Source organism: Papio anubis, chromosome 16, assembly GCF_008728515.1.
Source record: "Papio anubis isolate 15944 chromosome 16, Panubis1.0, whole genome shotgun sequence".
Classification (NCBI taxonomy): domain Eukaryota; kingdom Metazoa; phylum Chordata; class Mammalia; order Primates; family Cercopithecidae; genus Papio; species Papio anubis.
Genome location: NC_044991.1, coordinates 55,738,938 through 55,758,259, shown reverse-complemented (window position 1 = coordinate 55,758,259; position 19,322 = coordinate 55,738,938). Strand labels below are relative to the sequence as shown.

The 19,322-nt window shown below is 54.3% G+C and overlaps 1 protein-coding gene across 1 annotated transcript in view; it reads left to right on the top strand.

Moving 5' to 3' along the window:
• EBF4 (EBF family member 4) overlaps positions 1 to 19,044 on the top strand; it is a 62,628-nt gene extending 43,584 nt beyond the window's left edge. The window contains exons 7-17 of the mRNA XM_031656619.1: positions 7,265 to 7,346; positions 8,112 to 8,229; positions 8,329 to 8,462; positions 8,556 to 8,682; positions 10,723 to 10,811; positions 10,940 to 11,005; positions 11,104 to 11,281; positions 11,376 to 11,564; positions 14,619 to 14,816; positions 17,921 to 17,996; positions 18,215 to 19,044. Of these exons, the coding sequence (XP_031512479.1) occupies positions 7,265 to 7,346; positions 8,112 to 8,229; positions 8,329 to 8,462; positions 8,556 to 8,682; positions 10,723 to 10,811; positions 10,940 to 11,005; positions 11,104 to 11,281; positions 11,376 to 11,564; positions 14,619 to 14,816; positions 17,921 to 17,991 (1,252 nt within the window). The 3' untranslated portion in view covers positions 17,992 to 17,996; positions 18,215 to 19,044. The remainder of the gene's footprint in view (positions 1 to 7,264; positions 7,347 to 8,111; positions 8,230 to 8,328; positions 8,463 to 8,555; positions 8,683 to 10,722; positions 10,812 to 10,939; positions 11,006 to 11,103; positions 11,282 to 11,375; positions 11,565 to 14,618; positions 14,817 to 17,920; positions 17,997 to 18,214) is intronic.
• The last annotated feature ends 278 nt before the right edge of the window (positions 19,045 to 19,322 follow it).

The window sequence follows — 19,322 nt, the reverse complement described above, 5'->3', positions numbered from 1 at the left end:
GCATTTTGAGAGGCTGAGTCAGAAGGATCACCTGAGCCCAGGAGTTTGAGACCAGCCTGGGCAACATACTGAGACCTCCATCTCTACAAAAAATAAACAAAATTAGCTGAGCATGGTAGTGTGACCTGTAGTCCCAGCTGCTTAGGAGGCTGAGGTGAAAGGATCACTTAAGCCTGAGAGGTCAAGGCTACAGTGAGTCAAGATCACACCACTGTACTCCAGTCTGGGCGACAGAGTGAGACCCTGTCTCAAAAAGAAAAAAGAAAAAGGCAGCTCCATCCCACTCTGCCTTCCACCCCCCCGAGAACCTAGAGTTTAACAGTGGACTCACATCAGTTGCCTTCACACTTGCCCTCTCAACTGAGTGTCTCTTTTGAGTAAAGCACTGTGCTTGGGAAATTTACTTTATGCAATGGTGTCACCCCTGAGAAGCAGTATATACGTTAAATGTTTGCACTTCAGCCATACTCAACCCAGAATTTGCTTCTTTGGTAGGAAATACTCCATGGACAAGAAGTTTATTTTCATTTCATCTTGAGCTGTTTTTACGGGGAGGAATAAAAAGCATTTATAGACATCATTACGAAGGCTAAACTAAGTTCAGGATGTAGTAAGGTGGGTGTGCGGGTGAACTACTCTGAGCTTTCCTTTAAGTCACAGGCATCAGAGTCGTGATGCATAACTGCCACCCTTTAGGTACTTCATTAGTTGGATGGCCACTGTTCACAGCTCTTCTTCTGGTCTTTCATTAAAGCTTTTATTGAGAATGTGGAATATAGGCAGAATGGAATAACGAAGCCCCTATAGCCCCAATGAGCTAGAACAATTTTTAACTCTTGGTTCCATTGTTTTTTTTAATACCGAAGATCTTCTCGACTGACAGCAGCAGTCACAACAGCCAAAATCCCAAAACTAGGAGCAAGAGGACCCGAGTTTGTCCTTTGCAACCCTGTTGAATTTGTAACCTCGAGGAAATCCCCGCAACGTAGCTATCCTGGTCCCCACACAGCCTGCCTCTCAGAGCTGCTTTTGAAGGCGGGCTTGCCGCTGCAGTACCAGCCTGAGTCGGACTCTGAGAGCCCCACTTACAAGGACTTCTAGGACTCTTGTCAGCATCAGTGATTCATAAAGACCCGTGTTCATATCCTGACTTCGGCATTTACTATGTCTTTGTAGCTTAGCCTTGGTTTTCTCATCTGTGAAGTGGGAATGGTTGCAGACCGACACCACCTGGGCATCGACATCACCTGGGGGATTTGGCAAGATGATGCCAAAGTGACAAACTCAGCAGCATTCTGGGCACTTGCTAAGCTGCTAAGTGCCTGATGGGTTAGACCTGGTTCCCTGGTTTTTTGTTTGTTTTGTTTTGTCTTGTTTGTTTGTTTGCATAGTTACCTCCTTAATGCATTTTATGTGTAAGTCATGCTTGTATTTATGGTGTTTTCTTCCAGTAATCCTAATGGAAACTTCTGGGACTTGGCCTTTCCTTTACTCCCCTTTCTGTGGGGTCTGGATTAGGAAGCCATGCCCTCAGAGAGCCTCATGGCCACAGGGGGATGGCACTGGACACTGGTCCTGCAGTGCTTACCCTCCATGGGGATTCTCAGGTCAGAGAGGGCTATGGACTTGGGCTCACTTTGCTCCCCCCCCACTCCCTGCCCCCTGCTCCCATCCTGGTCAGGAAAAAGGGGCTTTCCTAGACTCTTTTTCAGCCCCATAGGGCCAGGAGTGGGGAGGGCTGCTCAGAGAACACCCTCAGGCTCATCCAAGCTTTAGAGGTGGGGGGTGCTTCCATGGTGACAAGCAGGGCTTCAAGCCCCTCAACAAAGTTCACATCCCTTCCTGCCTCAAGTCCCTGCAGGGTGTCCCAGGCCCGGAACCTTGTCCTCACTTACCCAGCCCCTGCCCAGGATCTTTTCTTTCAAGGGAAGCACCTGCCTGCAGCTCCCACGTCCACGTGTGCTCCACATGTGTATATGTCTCCCTGCAGCTCCCCTGCCCACGGGGCCTCTCACCCTCTCCCAGTCCCCAGCCCCCGCATCGGGCCTCTGTGCAGACATGGCTTGGAGGACCTGCTGCACCTCCTTCTTCTTCCCTGACTCCATTCTCATCCTTCCCTGACTGCTCAGGTGGAATAAAGCGTCACCCCCTTGGCGTCAGCCAAGGGAGAAGTCCGCTGGGTTGTCCTCATGTTTGCCCTTCCAGCCTCCGTGGTGTGTCTGTCTCCCCCTGGTGGGCAAAGAGAGGACCAGGCAGCCGCACCCGGAGGATTGGCAGTCATTGGTCCAGGGGAGAGGAGGGGCACTGCTCCTGGTTCTAGACCCCAGCGGAAGTCCTCTAATTCCAGGTCCAGCCTTGGAAGGCAGGAGCCTTCGGGGGCCGGTCACCTTTGCCAAAGCACAGTTTTCAAAATGTCAAAAGCATGAGTCTCATACAAATTGCTACTGAGCATGTGTCGAAGTTTTCTATAACTTATTGATGAGGAAACCAATGGGATGACAAAGCTGATTCAAAGAAGACGAAGAGAAACCGACTGAAATATGTGTGAGTGTGTGAGTGTGCGTGCATATATGGAAAGGACTGGAAGGGAGGGAAGGAGAGGCAAGGGATTGTGTGAAAAATACTGGAATAAGATTGCCAAATTAGATACAAAGTTAATGTCCGTAGGACAATTTTATCATCTTTAGGGCTTATTTCTCCACCAAACAGAAAGTATTTACTTCTCCTGACAAATATCATTTGTTTCCAAGTCATATAAATTTGGGGGAGTATAAATTCGCAGGGTACAAGTGAAAGTATACAATGTGTGGTGATCCAATCCGGATATTTAGGGTGTCCATCGTGCAGGTACAATACATTTTGGCTAAGTATAGTCACCCTACTCTGCTATCAAACATCAAGTTTATTCCTTCTATCTTGCTGTTTGTTTGTACCCTATAACCCACTTCTCTTCACTCCCCGCCCCCCAACTCACCCTTCCCAGTCTCTATTATCTGTCTTTCCATGCTCTACCTCCAGGTCATCAAAATTTTTAGCTCCCACTGACAAATATCATTTGTATCTTATCAGTTTTCTACAAATTAGCACTTAACTTTACAGTCTGTGCTCCAATCAATCAATAGTAAATGTGAGTCACTTTCTCCTAGAGACATACACTCCAGAGAAGCATTGTCCAATATTAATATAATGCAAGTCACATATGTAAATATGCTTTTATTTTTGTTTTTTTTTTCTTTTCTTTTCTTTTCTTTTTTTTTTTTTTTTTTTTGAGACACTGGTGTGTAGTGGTGCAATTTTGGCTCACTGCAACCTCCACCTCCCCCGTTCAAGCAATTCTTATGCCTCAGCCTCCCGAGTAGCTGGGACTACAGGCATGCACCACCTCTCCTAGCTAATTTCGATATTTTTAGTAGAGATGGAGTTTCGCAGTATTGGCCAGGCTAGTTTCAAACTCCTGGCCTCAAGCGATCCACCCACCTCGGCCTCCCAAAATGCTGGGATTACAGGCATGAGCCACTGAGCAGGGCCTCAAGTCACATATGTAATGTTAAATTTTCCAGTAGCCACAGGAAACTGATACAACTAATTATCATAATACATTTTATTTAACCCAATATATCTAAAAGATGAGCATTTCCACATGAAATCAACATAAAAGATTACTGATGAATTATTTTATATTCTTTTTTTTCTAAGTCTTGGAAATCGAATGGGTATTTTACACTTACAGCACATCTCAAGTTCGGACTAGCCACACTGCAAGGGTTCATGCCACATGGGGCTGGCGGCTATAGTAATGGGTAGCGCAGCTCCAGTGCAGTGGTTCTCAAACTTCAGCGTGCACCAGCATCACCTGGAGGGTGTATGAACGCAGATATGTGACTCTGACTCAGCAGGTCTGAGGTGGGGGCTGAGATTCTACATTTGTAGCAAGGTCTCAGGTGACACTGACACTGCTGGTCTTGGGGGGTGGTGCAGGCTTTGACTGGGAGCAGCCTCGTGGACTACCAGCTGGAAGGGAGTGAGGTTTCAGCCGCACCATGGATGGCTTCGACTATGTGCTAGCTCTGAGGACAGGCCCAGAGGGAAGGGAGAAGAGGACTGACCCTCAGCTCCCACCGCAGGCCATGCATGGCCTTGTGCAGCTGCTTTTACTCACCCACACTCTGCAGGTAATGCTAGCCAGGCTCAAATACTGAAGTGTCCCCACAGACAGAGGTGCTGGCAGGGCCCTAGGGCTCTCAGGGAGGGGTGGTCCTTGAAACCTAGAGTGGCCAGAAAATGGTGGCTGGCAGGGTGTGAGAATTGGTGTGGACCCAAAGGACAAATGAAACCTGTACTGGAAAGGGATAGTGGGAGTGGGAAAACCTGCTGAGCAAAGGCTTGGGGAAGGGCCAGTGAGGGAGCAAGAAACCACAGCCTTGGGGAAGGTGGAAGTAAAGGATGTCCCAGAGGCAGGACTAGAAGGTGTCATGGCAGCCTTCAGTCGCTACTCTCCCTTCATGGGTGTGGAAGGATTTACCTACCCCAGGTCACACAGAGAGTCCAGGCCTGGCCAGAGCCCCTATCTTGGCCCCTTCCCAAGGACCCTTCCTCTTGATTCTGTAGTTTTGAGTGGTGTGGGGTGCAGTGGGCACATGTGTCATCTTCTGGTGCAGTCCTATGCTTGTCGCATCTTCAGTAGTATCCAAAGGTGAGCCTTCATTCCCTTTAGGACAGAGACCATGAGCCATCCTGCTGTTTTTTCCTCCATCTAGCACCTGCCAAAGGACCGAGCACACGAGTACTTAATTTAAATGAACTGGTCTGCACTGTGTGTGTGAGTAGAGAGTCTATATGCTGTCACATGTGAATGTGGGGCATGGATGAGGAACATGTTGCACATGTGGGTGTAGTGTGTTTACACCATGGGGTGTCATAAGGGGTGTAGGGAGTGATTACTATAGTAACTAATAAGAGAGAAATGGAGTGCGTCCACTGTGCAGGTGTACCTCTCAGGAGCACTGGAGGTGTCTGCACCTCGGGGTGACCCATAGGGGTATATATGGCGACTACATATTGGCGACTACTGTTTGGGGGCATAATAGCTGTGTGCACTGCAGGGTATCCTGTAGGGGCAAATGGATTGTCTGCACTGTAGGGATGCACCATTTGGGAAATATAGGGGTGCCTACTGTGAGGGAACATGAAAAGTGCTGAGAATGTAGACAGAGGCAGGACCCCAGGGAGAGGTATCTCCAGGAAGGTGACTGCCATCATCTCCCAAGGAGGGGCTGCCCGCTGGGGACACCTCAGTTCCAGGACTGGTCCTTACTCCTCCCAGGACTTGGGGACCTCCTTTTTGGGGACTAGGCTTTCAGGGCCTGTAACAAATCTTCCTCTGAACAGGAATTTAATGTTTGCAGACTTTGGAGGCAACTCTGGTGAATTAAATGAACATTCAAATTTGGGGTACATAAGTAGTACAGGAGTAACTATACAGTGGTTAAAGTTCCACCCCAGGTTTGGGATTCTTGTATTTGCTCTAGTAAATAGTATGGTAAAAATATCTCCCAATTGGGTGGAGGTAAAATGAGAAAGCTGGCTGACTGGAGAAACTCATACAGTGGCCTAGGAGGCTGTGCCACATGTCAGGACCTACTGCAGACGTTAGCCCCACGCTCTACAGTTTGTAAAGGGCATCGTCCCAGATGCTCACAGAGTGCTGTAAGGCATAAGGCAGATACTGATCATATTCCAAGTTTACTAAGAGTACAACAGGGCCGGGCGCAGTGGCTCACGCTTGTAATCCCAACACTCTGGGAGGCCAAGGCGGGCGAATCACCTGAGGTCAGGAATTTGAGACCAGCCTGGCCAACATGGCAAAACACCATCTCTACTAAAAACTACAAAACTTAGCCAGGCGTGGTGGCAGGCACCTGTAATCCAAGCTACTCAGGAAGCTGAGGGCTGAGGCAGGGAGAATTGCTTGAACCCGGGAGGTGGAGGTTGTAGTGAGAGATGGTGAGCCTGGGCAACACAGTGAGACTCCACCTCAAAAACAAAAAACAAAAACAAACAAAAAAAAACCAGGATAAAAAAAAAAAGAGTACAACAGCCAGAATATTGTCCATGGCTACCTTACTGGTGGGTAACAGGACCAAGGCCCCACCCTCCCAGCCAACTGCCAAGAAGGAGAGGAGGACCAAGTGCTCATGTTTGTCCAAAAAGCAGCCTCATCAGCGCATATGTGTTTTTTTCCCAATAACTCTATGTAAAAAAGAAGACATTCACGGTGTCTCTGGACCACATGTCTGACAGATACACCATGTGTATATGGTGGGTATGTGCTCTGTGTGATTACGTTTTCCTACATGTATAATGGATATAAAATGTGTAGGAGGAGGATCTGCCATGTGGGAGGTGAATTTGCTGGGGGCATCTGCTATATGGTATGGCTCTACAGTATTTGCAATAACTATATTTTGAGTAATCATTTACAGCATAAAATGTGTATTAATGTATGTGTTCTGGGTATTTCCTATTTCTCTGTGCATATATTGCGTAGGGCGGGTATACACCGTGCATGACGGGTACGGGCTCTGTGTCTGATTAGTATGCCGTGTGTGTGATGAGTGCAGGCTATACGTGGAGTACATGTCGCTTATGCTTGTGTGAAGGTTATACCCTGAGTGTGTGTGATGGCTGTATTTTGTGAGTATTAGTATACAAGGCATAAACAGTGCCTACAAAGAATGTGCTGTGTCTGAGGAGTGTACATTGTGTGGTGATGGGTATACTCCGGGGAGGGATGTGTTGTGTGACAGAAGTACTATATGGGTGATGAGCATAGACTGTGACATATACACTGTGTGTGATAAGGTTACATTGGGTAAGTGTGCATACACATCACATACGGAGCATATGTTGTATGTGTGATGGGTATACAGTGTTGGGTATAATGAGTAATAGGTATATGTGGTGTATATAACGGGCTTACTCTTTATGATGAATATATGCTGTGTGGGAGTGCTAAATACAAACTTTGTGGCATAAATAAGCACTGTGTGATCGGTACACTGTGTGTGTGGTTGTGCAGTGAAGTTGTCATTGCGATGGGTCTGTTTGGTGTGTATCAGGCACCCTGGTATATGCAGACCATGATGGGACTATGGGATGTGTGCCTAAGTGGGAGCCGGAAGAGGGGGGATGGCAAGCAGCAGTTGGATCTTCACCTGTTTCCAGAACCCCCAGACCCTTGAGCCCACCGACCACACTGTTTCAGGTTCTTCCTCAAGTTCTTCCTCAAATGCAACCAGAACTGCCTGAAGAATGCGGGGAATCCCCGAGACATGCGCCGCTTCCAGGTGGGTCTGGAGAAAGGGTTTCCCCTTGCGACCCCACCCTTTCCTGATGGAGGGGAGGGGAGGGAGAAGGGAAGGCTGTGACCCTGCCACCCTGGGAAAGGCCTCCAAGGCAGACCTCTGCCCAGCCCTGTGCCTCCCCAGCCTGGTGCCTGCTGGGGGTGGGGCAGCTCCTTCTCAACTTATGCTGGCTGCCAAGGGAGGCTTCATTAGAGTCCCACTTAAGAAGATGCTAATTGTGACATTTCTACATGATTAACGACCCAGGCAATTTGCATAGCGTGAAGCGGAGAGCAGCTGCCCTTAGCACATCCCCAGCCTGCACACCCCTCCCAGTGCAGGGCGGGGGAAGAAGGCAGCCCCAGTTTTCTCCCCAGAATAGGGCAGGGGCTCCTGCTGATGGGTTCTCCGGCTGATGCTGCTCCCTCCGCTTGCCTAAGACCCCATTCCTGCCTTGGAGGCCCGTGGATACAGCCCAGCATTCTGTGTATGCAAAAACAGTAGCCATTCTTTGCCCAAGGAGCCAGTTTTTTCAGGGGTCTTTATTTTTGTAGCTTCTGGGGAGTCAGTTCATCTGGGGGTGTCACCTGATCCAGCTGGCCCCCTTCCACCAGCTCAGACACTGCAGGACTGAAGCCCTCCTCCTCCCACCAGTGACCCTAAATTCCAGCATCCAGCCACCAGCCTCAAGGTGCTGGTTCCCCACCACATTCCCCTCCCGGGAGCCCCCGAGGGCCCCAGCCAGGCTGGCCTCGGCTCTCCCCGCAGGTGGTGGTGTCCACGACGGTGAGCGTGGACGGACACGTGCTGGCCGTGTCTGACAACATGTTTGTGCACAACAACTCCAAGCATGGCCGCAGGGCGCGCCGCCTGGACCCCTCCGAAGGTCAGGACCCCGGCCCAGCCCCGGCCGCCGCGGGCCCAGCCAGTCCCCAGGCCCCACCTCAGCGCGGTCCCCTGACCTGGGTCCTCTCCTGCCTCCCAGCTGCCACCCCCTGCATCAAGGCCATCAGCCCCGGGGAGGGCTGGACCACGGGCGGCGCCACCGTCATTGTCATCGGCGACAACTTCTTCGACGGGTTGCAAGTCGTGTTTGGAAACGTGCTTGTGTGGAGCGAGGTGGGCCAACCCCGCCAGTCTCCCCCTGGGCCTGGGGGCTGGGCCCTCCCCTGGCCGGTGCGGGACCTGCAGGCCTCCCCTATCCCCTCGCAGCTCATCACGCCCCACGCCATCCGGGTGCAGACGCCCCCGCGGCACATCCCCGGGGTGGTGGAGGTGACCCTCTCCTACAAGTCCAAGCAGTTTTGCAAGGGAGCACCCGGCCGCTTTGTCTACACAGGTAAGGAGTCGGGCGGGGGAGGGGAGGTCTAAGGTGCACGGAGGGAGCCCCACCCCGCGCACTGATCTCCGTTCTTGGAGTTAGGAGTTAGCCGAGCTCTACGCTGTGGCCGCACCCCCAGGCGACGTCGGGCCACCGTCACCCATCTATGCCTGTGATCGCTCCGCTCGCAGGACCGTCTTTCCGTGGCTCTGTGTGTTTCCCTCCCTGGCTTCTGGCTCCTTAGTCCCTTCCCCGGGGCAAAGTCCCCCCCACAACCAACATTCTTTCTCCCTTGGTCATCTCACCTCCTGAACACTGTCTCTCCCGCCCGCAGACCCTCCAGGGTTTAGAGCCTCTCCAAAGGGATGTTTATTTCAAAGATGCCAATGGGATCGCTGCTCCCCGAATCTTTTGAATCTTTTCTGGGTCTCTTGGTTCCCCCACGCTACCCCAGGCCTCACTCTGCATGTACACGCACACACACATGCGTACATACACACCCCTTGCACGACGCCAGGGCGAGAAGTGAACACACGTGGAGAGGCAGTGTAGAACCCCCCAGCCTGGCTTTATTTGGCCGCTGGCCGAGTCTTCCCCATTTCCATCTTCCCGCCCCGCCCCAGCTAAGCCACCCACTTATCTCCAGCCCACTGCAGTCCCCACCATCGCGCCGCTCCCCCCCGCACCGATGCTCACCGAGCCCTTCGAGAGACACTCGGTAGTGACCCTACTTACCCTCAGGGAGCTCCAGTCTAACCCGGAAAGGCTGAACAGAGAACCGCGTGGGGTGGGTGGGGTCACACCGTCAAAGGGCTGACAATCAAAGAAAACCTCTGGTAGGGAGTGTCTGCTGAGCCCGACTGAGCCGAAACCCGAGGGCTTAGTGGGGAGGTTGACCTGGGGAAGGAAGGGTAGTTACAGGAGAAGGAATGACAAGGACCGAGCCCCAGAAGTGAGTGCTTTTTCTTTGCCGGGAAACTAAAGGAAATTCACTAAGTCAGAATTACAGGTGAAGGTAGGGCTTTGAGACTGGTGGAGTAGGTCGGGGCCAGGCTATCCGAAAAGGAGGGTGCAGGGAACAGGAAAAGGGGAAGGAGAAGGAGAAGGGCGTGGGGAACTGGGTCAGACGCGCATACACACACACCCCTTGCACAACGCCAGGGTAAGCAGTGAACACAACACACGTGGAGATGCAATGTAGAATCTGGCCGCTGGCCGGATCTTCTCCACTCCATCCGCCCCAGCCCAAGCCACCCACTTCTCCAGTTGCTTCCCTGGGGTGCATGCAAACCTCTAGCCCTCAGATGCTGCAGAGAGTCCACTTGAGTCGTGATAAATGGAGATTGTTAAGTTTTTTCTTTTTTTATAATAAACTCCTGATTTGACCAGATGGAAAGAGAAAACTCTCCATCGAGTCCTGTCCTTAGGACTATAACTCATATATGTATACAGTTTCCCTTTTTTTTTTTTTTTTTTTTTTTTTTTTGAGACGGAGTCTCGCTCTGTCTCCCAGGCTGGACTGCAGTGGCGGATGGCTCACTGCAAACTCCGCCTCCTGGGTTTACACCATTCTCCTGCCTCAGCCTCCCGAGTAGCTGGGACTACAGGCGCCGCCACCTCGCCCGGCTAGTTTTTGTATTTTTAGTAGGAGACGGGGTTTCACCGTGTTAGTCAGGATGGTCTCGATCTCGGCCGTGATCCGCCAATCTCGGCCTCCCAAAGATGCTGGGATTACAGGCTTGAGCCTGCCGCGCTTGACCAGTTTCCCTTTTCTAATCTAGATGGGTGCCGGTGTGTTCATGCCAAGCGCCTAGGGCAGAGGACAGAGCCTGGCCCAGTAAATATTTGTTGAATGAACAAACGAAGGAACTGAAACTTCCCCGAACCTCGCTGCCGGGCGTGCCTGGAGTTTTCCGGGGGACTTGGGCTGGGCCTGGTGGAGGGGGCTGCAGCGAGGCTCCTGGACTGGGCGCTGGCCTGCTTTTGGCGCCCTGCGTCTCACCCTGGGAGTCGGGGGCTGCGGGGGAGACGTCCTCCAAACGACGCCCCCCTCCCCAGCTCTGAACGAGCCCACCATTGACTACGGATTCCAGAGGCTACAGAAAGTCATTCCCAGACACCCCGGAGACCCCGAGAGGCTGCCCAAGGTACTCAGAGGGGTGGGGCGGGGCCGAGGGTGTCCTGCGGGCAAGGGAGTGAGGAGGGGCTCCCGAGGGCCCCTTCGTCGCCCCCAGGGGCTGCCCCTCCGTCCCGCTGTCTCTCCCCCTGTCCCCAGGAAGTGCTGCTGAAGCGGGCAGCCGACTTGGCAGAGGCCCTGTACGGAGTGCCCAGCAGTAACCAGGTATGGCGCCTTCGCCCTCCTAGCGCCGCCGGGCCCGGGGCTCGCCAGCACGCGGCGCCCGCGGTTGTCTCGGCCGTACCTCCCTCTTGTCTTCGCAGGAGCTCCTCCTGAAGCGCGCGGCGGACGTGGCCGAGGCTCTGTACAGCACCCCCCGCGCACCCGGGCCGCTCGGACCCCTGGCCCCAAGCCACCCGCACCCCGCCGTCGTGGGCATCAATGCCTTCAGCAGCCCGCTGGCCATCGCCGTCGGGGACGCCACCCCGGGGCCCGAGCCGGGTGCGTGCGCCGCGCCTCCCCGCGGTCCTCAGGCCCCGCCACCGCCCCTCCCCCGGCCGGCACCGCCCCCTGACGGCCGCGCTCTTTCTCGCAGGCTACGCGCGCAGCTGCAGCAGCGCGTCTCCCCGCGGGTTCGCGCCCAGCCCCGGCTCGCAGCAGAGCGGCTACGGCAGCGGCCTCGGAGCTGGCCTGGGCGGCTACGGAGCGCCAGGAGTGGCCGGCCTCGGCGTGCCTGGGTCCCCCAGCTTCCTCAATGGCTCCACCGCCACCTCGCCCTTCGCCAGTGAGTGTCCCCCGCCGGCAAGGGAAGGGCTGGGGCCGGGGAGCGGAACGGGGCTCAGCCCTGCCCCCGCCCATCCCGGAGGAGTTGAGGCGCGGGCGCCGTGAGAGTCGACCCTGGCTCAGCCCTCGGGGCCAGGCCCACCGTCCCCGCCTAGGACCTCCCCTACCGCGGGACCTCAACCCCACCCCTAGGCTGCACATCCCGGGGTCCTGGGGCCAGAGTACTTTAGCCTTCTTTGCGGATCCGTTATGCACATCGCTTCTAGGCCTCCAGTCCCCATGAAGTGGGCTTTAATGGGAGGCGGGCGCCCATCTGAAACCTGGGACACCGCCCCCTTCCCATCTCGCGCTGGGACTTGGGGAGGAGGCTGGCGCCGCCTGCCGGAAGCCTAAGGAAACTCAGGGCTCGAGGGAAGCCAGGTTCCAGCCGCCCCCAGCCCCTGGGACTCCAGACCAGAGGCCAGGTGGACGTGGGGAGGATGTGGTCCCTGCGATGTCGTCCGGCAGAGCGAGCGAATTCTGTGTGATCAGACAGAATTTGAGTTTCAGTGTTCAAATCAGGAGCTGCCGGGCATTCAGCAAGTTATTTCAACTTGTTTCCTCGTAGTCAAATAGGGTCAATTCCACCCCCTGCTAAAGGTTGATCTCGGATCTGAATGTGCCACTGTGCCTAAAGGTCCAGTGTTTGATTTCAGAGACCCAGCCCTGACTGTGGGCGCTGACCACGTCCCATCTGGCTTCTTAGAGTGGGGAGCTCAGAGCTGGGTGGACGGGTAATGTCTGCGTGTCATGAGTGAGTGACATTCCGAACGGCTTTGATGCCTTGTCATTTTACACTGCCCTCAAGACTCTTCCAACATCAAGTTCCAGATCAGCAAGTTCACAGGTCTTTTTAGCTTAGCTATTCAGCAGACACTGATAAAGCGCCCACTGTATGCAAAGCCCAGGGCTTGGGGGATCCCCCCACTCCTGTCACATGCAAGAAGCCTCCCTATCAATCATAAGAGAGGTTGTCCCTGAAGGCGACTCTGGAGAGCTGGAGAAGTGGTGAAGGCTGTCCCAGAAGGAACTGGTCATGGCTTTGCCCGTGGTGCCCTCCCCTCTCCATGTCCCGTATTTGCCATTGCCGAGACTGCACTGTCCGTCCACCAGCCTGGCTTCCCTTGCAGGGCATGTGTCCTGCCTGCTGCTGTTTCTGGCTGAAGGCTTGATCTTGGCCCTCTCTGGCCTGGGCTCAACTTCTGGGACCCAAGGCCCCAAAAGCCAGAGTCCACATAGGCCATGGCCCTCTGGCGTCCCTCCCAAGGCCCCTGCCTCTCCTGGCTCTTTGCTCAGGCCAGGCTTGACTGCTCCTCCTTCCCTTCAGTTCTGGGGCAGTACCCTCACAACCTCTCTGTGGGCGCCCCCTTGGGCCAACACTAGTGGGGCCTGGAACATCAGTTCTCTCCCACACATACACTGTGGTCAACAGTAGAGGAACACACTGCCGCAGTGTGAAGAAGCCAGCCCACCTGGGGTCTTCCGATTCAGCAAGAAGATCAAGAATCCTAGAGCTGCTTAAACCCAGCATCAGCTGGAGACACACTGGACTTGAGGGAGGGTTGGTCCCATTTCATGATACTGTCTTGACGAAGGCTTACCCTTCCACCCCCCACGTTCAAGGTGCTTTGTAGCCCAACTCCAAGGGATGTCATTCTCATTGAGTTTGCCAGAACCTTCCTGGAATGACATCAGAACTGTCCCAGCCAGAGACTCAGGGGCTGTTTGCTTGGGTCTCTCTTTGTTCTTCTGCTTCAGCCACCAGCAACCCTGGAATGACTCGAAACTCCCCACACTACCTACCCAAGGTGCAAAATGCAGCTGTGAGCCCTGGGCATTCAGAGCTATAGTACATTTTCTGGCATTGGTCTCAAGCCCTTCATCAGGCTCTGGGGGCCTCTCCAGCTGGCAGTAACTATTGTCTTAAAGGAGATGAGGCTGAGGACATTTGGAAGAGGGGCAGCTGTTGAAGGCATTATTGTATCAAGGGAAGTAGGAGGGTCCTCTGATGCCAAAGGCAGCCTTCTCAGGCTATTGCTTTCTTCCAGGAAGCCCCACCAACCCCACTACCTGCTGCCTGGACAATACTCAAATCACAGCCTTACCGGTCTTTACAGGAGAGGGGCAGGGAATTGGGTTCAGATAAGAATGTAGAAAGGTGGGATCCAGCGATGCCCTGGCCCTGAGCCCCCAGGAGAGGAGGCTGCAGGAAGAGGGGGCAGGCAAAGCCTGTGTGCAGGAGGCTCCCTTGCCATTCCCAGGAGGGCAAGGCACAGCCTGGGTGGCTGGGGAGTTTGGGAACAGGAAGATCTGAGGATGTAGATCCCTGCACTTTGCTTTAAATTGACCAGCTGGAAGTGGGAGATTCAGGAGACCCCCCACCGGGCCCAGGCTGGAAATGACAAGGACCTGCATTAAGCTGTAAGGAAACAAAGTGCCCCAAGGTGCAGGGGGAGGTGGGAGAGGGACAGAGGAACATAGGGGACATTGGCAAGGAGAGCATATTTGAGGAGGAAGTTGGAGTGCTGTTTGTGATGTTGGACAGAGAGGCTTATAACAGAAGCTTGTGTGTTCCCCCAAACTTCATCCCTGACTACTTGGTCCAGCTCTTCTGTGACTCCTGAACTATGACTCTAGCCTTGTCACCCCAAGGCTCATAAATGTTTCCTCAGAATCCCTGGGGTTTTCAGCAGAAATCCTGAAATAGTCCAGCTGTTGCTCATCTCATTTTTGGGGGTTACCTCCCACTGTTTGGTTTTATTGAATGTTCTGGTTTTGCTTTTGTCTTTACCTGGTCTGGCCCTGTCATCCCCAGCGCCAAGAAAAGGTCTTCAGAACCCTTGAGAAGGCAGGGCTAGCCCAGGACCCTCACAGCTCCCAGTGAGGTCTGAGCCTGGTACCTGGGTCAGCAGCCCACGTGGGGCCCCAGCCAAGCTGCTCACTCTGGTGCTGTCTCCCTGTTGTGTCTCCCACCGCCTTCCCTGCTGCGCCTGCCCCTCCCCGCCCCGCCCCGGAGTCATGCCCTCTAGCCCCCCGCTGGCGGCTGCCTCCTCCATGTCCCTCCCGGCCGCTGCCCCCACCACCAGCGTCTTCTCCTTCTCGCCTGTCAACATGATCTCCGCCGTCAAACAGAGGAGCGCCTTCGCCCCCGTGCTGCGCCCCCCGAGCTCCCCACCCCAGGCCTGCCCCAGAGCCCACGGAGAGGGGCTTCCAGGTGAGTGATCCACCCTCCCTCACTGTGGCAGGAAGGAGGGGCCCTTGTGGAGCAGCTGGGCAAGAGGGGCCCACTCCATCCGCATCTCACCAGTGCCTCATGCTGGCTGACCAGCTCTTCTTGGAGGACGGAGAGCAGGGAGCTCTGCTGGGGTCCAGGGAGGTCCCTCTGGCCCCCACTCCCCTGGCCTCCCAGCCTGGGATGGTCGCCACTCTGGATGCTCTCAGTTGACCACTTGGCCAAGGGAAAGAGACTCAAATCACAATTGATGAGGTCTAGAAATTACCCCAACACCCCATCCCCATCCAGCTGAGCCCAGAGCAAAGACCCCCGGAGCTGGTGGGCTGCACGCCTGTACCTGTGCCTCCCTGTGTCCACCAGAGGGTAGCACACACCACTGTGAGGCACTGGGTCGCTGACAATGGAAGGGGACTGACCTTAGACGAGGCTTAGCCCAGCTTCCCTCCCCACATTTTACAGATTAGGACTCGAGACCAAGTCATCTTCCCACATCCCATTCCTGAAATGGCTGTTGCCTCACTTTACTCACATGCAGCAGAACCTTTGAACCAGTAGAACCTTTCCTATCCAAGTGGTGATTGGAAACTCACTGGGAGGACAGAGGAAGGGACTGGCTGTGGAAAAGGAGGCGGCAACAGGATGTGGGTGGAGCGGAACAGGTCTTTGTGTATGGGGGTAGTGGGGGCCAGGGCCAGTGTCTTCCGTAAGAGGCTTACAGGTGTTTTCTTATCCGGCTAAGGGATGCTTCCACGGGATCCCCTAGGACTCAATCTGGCACACAGCAGGTGCTTAATAAATAGTCGAATTATTGAATGAATATATGAGTCAGAAGGGCACCGTTCACACCCACACAGAAGGGTGCAGTGCAGTTTGTGGGGCACTGATCTGGAAGAGGTTAGGTTAGAGCACAGCCTACTGAGTATTCCCCAAAGCAATAATGGGTCAGAGCAACAGAGCTTAGGAAAGAATCAGTGTTGAAATTACGTAAGTGGCTATTGAAGAATTTGTCAGAGCCTTTCATGTGCCAGGGTACATTGTGAACCTTCTAGGAAACAGGAGATGCAAATATATTTGAGCACAAAAATGTATTTTTCTAAGAGCATCTTGAGATTAGTTTCTGGGGAATGACCTTGAAATGCAGGAAGAGACACCCGCATCATTTCCTCAGCCTGATGTGGGGGCTGATCAGGCTGGGATGCCTGTCACAAGAGCAAGGCCAGTGACTTGGGCCCCAGAGCCATCTCCAAATCCAAGGCAGGGGCAGGTGGGGCAGCCACCAGGCTGAGGCAGGGGAGGGGGCTGTGGACAATGCTCTATGGAGCCTCTGTGCTCCAGGGTGCCTGTATGAGAGTTCGGAGACACTGGAAAGAGGGTGGGAAAGCTCAGGGCCTGGGAGAACGACTGAGGATGATACATGTCCGCGGCGTCCCGCAGAATCAGCTGTTCTGGGGGCAGTCAGAGCAACTAGTTGCAGCCCAGAAACTTCTGAGAACTGTGCTAATGCCTGCCCTGCACACAGAATGAGGCCCCTTCCCACCAGGGACCCTTCTCTGCACAGCTCAGGCAGGCCTGTGATGGTGACTCAAATAATAACAGACTTTTGTGCCAGGGATGGTGGGCGGGCAAGGGAGCTGCTAGGTGACCCATCCAGAGGGTAGAGGGTAGCCCATCTTCAGGGAAGGACTTGCCCAAGCAGGGTTTGAAGAAGGAGGCAGGGGTTCTTAGTTGGGGAGGAATGCCCTAGATAGAGAAGACCTCGGGTCGAAGGTGTGGGGGTGGGAAGGCAGAGATTTGGAGCCCACGTTCAAAACATTAATAACCTAACATGGCCGATTACAGTGGCTCACACCTGTAATCCTAGCACTTTGGGAGGCCGAGTTGGGCAGATCACTTGAGGTCAGGAGTTCAAGACCAGCCTGGGCAACATGGCGAAACCTCATCTCTAAAAAAAAATACAAAAATGAGCTGGGTGTGGTGGCACATGCCTGTAGTCCCAGCTAGTTGGGAGGATGAGGTGGGAGGATCACTTGAGCCCAGGAGGTCAAGGCTGCAGTGAGCCGAGATTGCACCATTGCACTCCAGTCTGGCTAGCCTGGACAACAGAGCAAGACTCTGTCTCAAAAATAAATAAATACATAAATACATAAAAACATAACATACAAATATATGCCAACAATTTATTTAACTCATTAACGAGGGACATAACAGGATGACAAAGCAGCTTAAAGTAGACGGTGAGAGACTGAAGCCAGTAAAACAAGGAGGGCTGAAATAAGATTGCTGGCTACAAACTGCTTCTACAGAGCAATAAACTTGTAACCTTCCTCTGGGGATTGTCTTTTCTACCAATGAGAAATCATCTGCCATTTCTCAGCCTCCTCCAAGTGAACATCCATCCAAAGAGCAAAGCCTGGGCCCTAGCCAGTAGCGTGAAGTCAAAAGACGTCACATGCCCCAGAATAAGATGACTCTTAAGGTGGGCTTATTTGATAATGTTCAAGGTTGACTTTGAAAGGATACACAGTCACTTTTTTTGCCTTATTTCCAAGTTTTGGGTATTTTTTCTTAGGTGTGTCTGGAGCTTAGAATGTGAGGGATGGAGAGAACAGAGGGTCACCGATTTCTCCTGCCAGCAACGAGAACCATGGGAGGGAGTCAGGCAGGGGTGGGGAGTGGTGGAGTGATGAATTTCATAGGTTGGGGAGGCAGATAGGATGCTGCTGTGGGTATGTCAATCAGTACTCCTAGAGGCAGGCCTCTTTCCTTTTCTGCCCTGGTACATGTCCATGTGCTTGAGGAAGCAGATGGGCCCTCTGGAGGAGGCCACCCTGGGAGAAGGAGCCTGGGGTTGTCGCTCTCTTGAGGGAGGTAGGGAGCAAGGGCGTGGGCTGCATCCCCTGAGCATCTGAGAGGCACCCCTCATCCCTGATCTGCAGTGCTGCCCCCGGCCAGAGCTAGGGATGGCTGACTGCCTTCAGAAAGTGCTATATTGCCTGCCTGCTGTCTCCAGCCCAGAGAGTGACAGGCAGGTGGCTCCCCGGGTGGCACATGGCTTATGGCTCCTTTCTCCTTGACTACTGCAGACCAGTCTTTTGAGGATTCCGACAAGTTCCACTCTCCAGCCCGGGGGCTTCAGGGCCTGGCATACTCGTAATTACGGTAGGTCTCTGGCTGGGTCTGGCCTCCCCGCTAGCAGCCCCACAGGGATGGGGAGCTGGGGTCCAGGTCTTCCTCCCCACGGCCCATCTATACAGCTTTCTGAGGTACATAGCCCACCCCAGTAACCCAAGCTGACCAGGTAGAGAGAAGTGGCTTCCTGTCCCCTGGCAGCCAGCCTTCGTCCCCGACCTTCTTCTCTCCCTCTCTCGCCCCACCAGGTCTGCAGCTGTTGTTCCCATGGAGCCCGGACTGGAGGTCCCTCTGGGATTCACAGCCACACCCTGGATGGTGGCACAGACAGATGCAGGGCTGGGGCCATGGGCAGACCTCAGCCCATGAGCGGAACGGGGAGGGGCCTTCACCCCATGCTCAAGCCTCCCGCTAGGAGCCCCACAGGCTTCTCTCGCCTCCCTGTCTTGGGGTGGTCAGAAGCCCCAGCACTGTGCAGATAGATGCTCTTGGCAGGAGAGCATCCCAGGGAGGTGCTGGGATTCTGGGCCTCGCTGTCTGGGTCTTGGTTCCTCTGAAAGAGATGGATCTTGTGCAGACCAGGGATGTCGGGTGAGGGGAGCATGGGATGGGGACTGTGGGAAAAAGGACAGCTCAGGGAGAAGTGACCTGGAAAGGTCCTGTTTGCATCTGACCCATCTCAACTGGCCCAACATCCCAACTTCTGTGCAGCGAAAGGGCGGCGCCCCGCAGCCTGGGGAGGCCTGCCCAGGCTCCCATGGAGCTTCCAACAGCTGCTTCGCCCCGCAGCTACCCCCACTTCCTTTGAGACCTGCACTCTCATGCTTGCCGCATCATGCCTCCCTGTGGGGGCTTTGGGCATGGAGGAGGCAGAAGACGGGGTACCAGGCCTCCTGTATTTGGATGTCTCATGGACTCTGGCCCACACACTCACAATGACTCTGGCTGGCCCCATGCAGTGGGCCCAGCTGCCCCCCAGGTGGCCTCACATTCTGCTCTGCTAAGTTTGGAGAAAACAGAACAATAAACCAGATGCAGGTGGCGCCCGCCCGGCCTCTCACCTGCCTCCTTGGTGTGAGTTTGCTTTTCTCAGCAGCCATTCAGCAGCTCTAGGGGCAGCTCCAAACCCTGCCCCGGGGGAGCCCTCTTGTGCCTTGGGCTTTTTAAACAGCCCCTGATTTTGACTAAGCAAGTATTCCCTGCCCCACGTCTGTTCTTGGGGACCGTTGGGGGAGGGGGAGCAGGCTAGCAGGCCTGAGCTCTGCCTGGGAGCATAATAGGGCCACTGAGGACTCAGTCGCCCAGCTCTCTGGTCAGGACCAAAGTGGTGGTTCTCCAGACATTGCTGAGAACCAG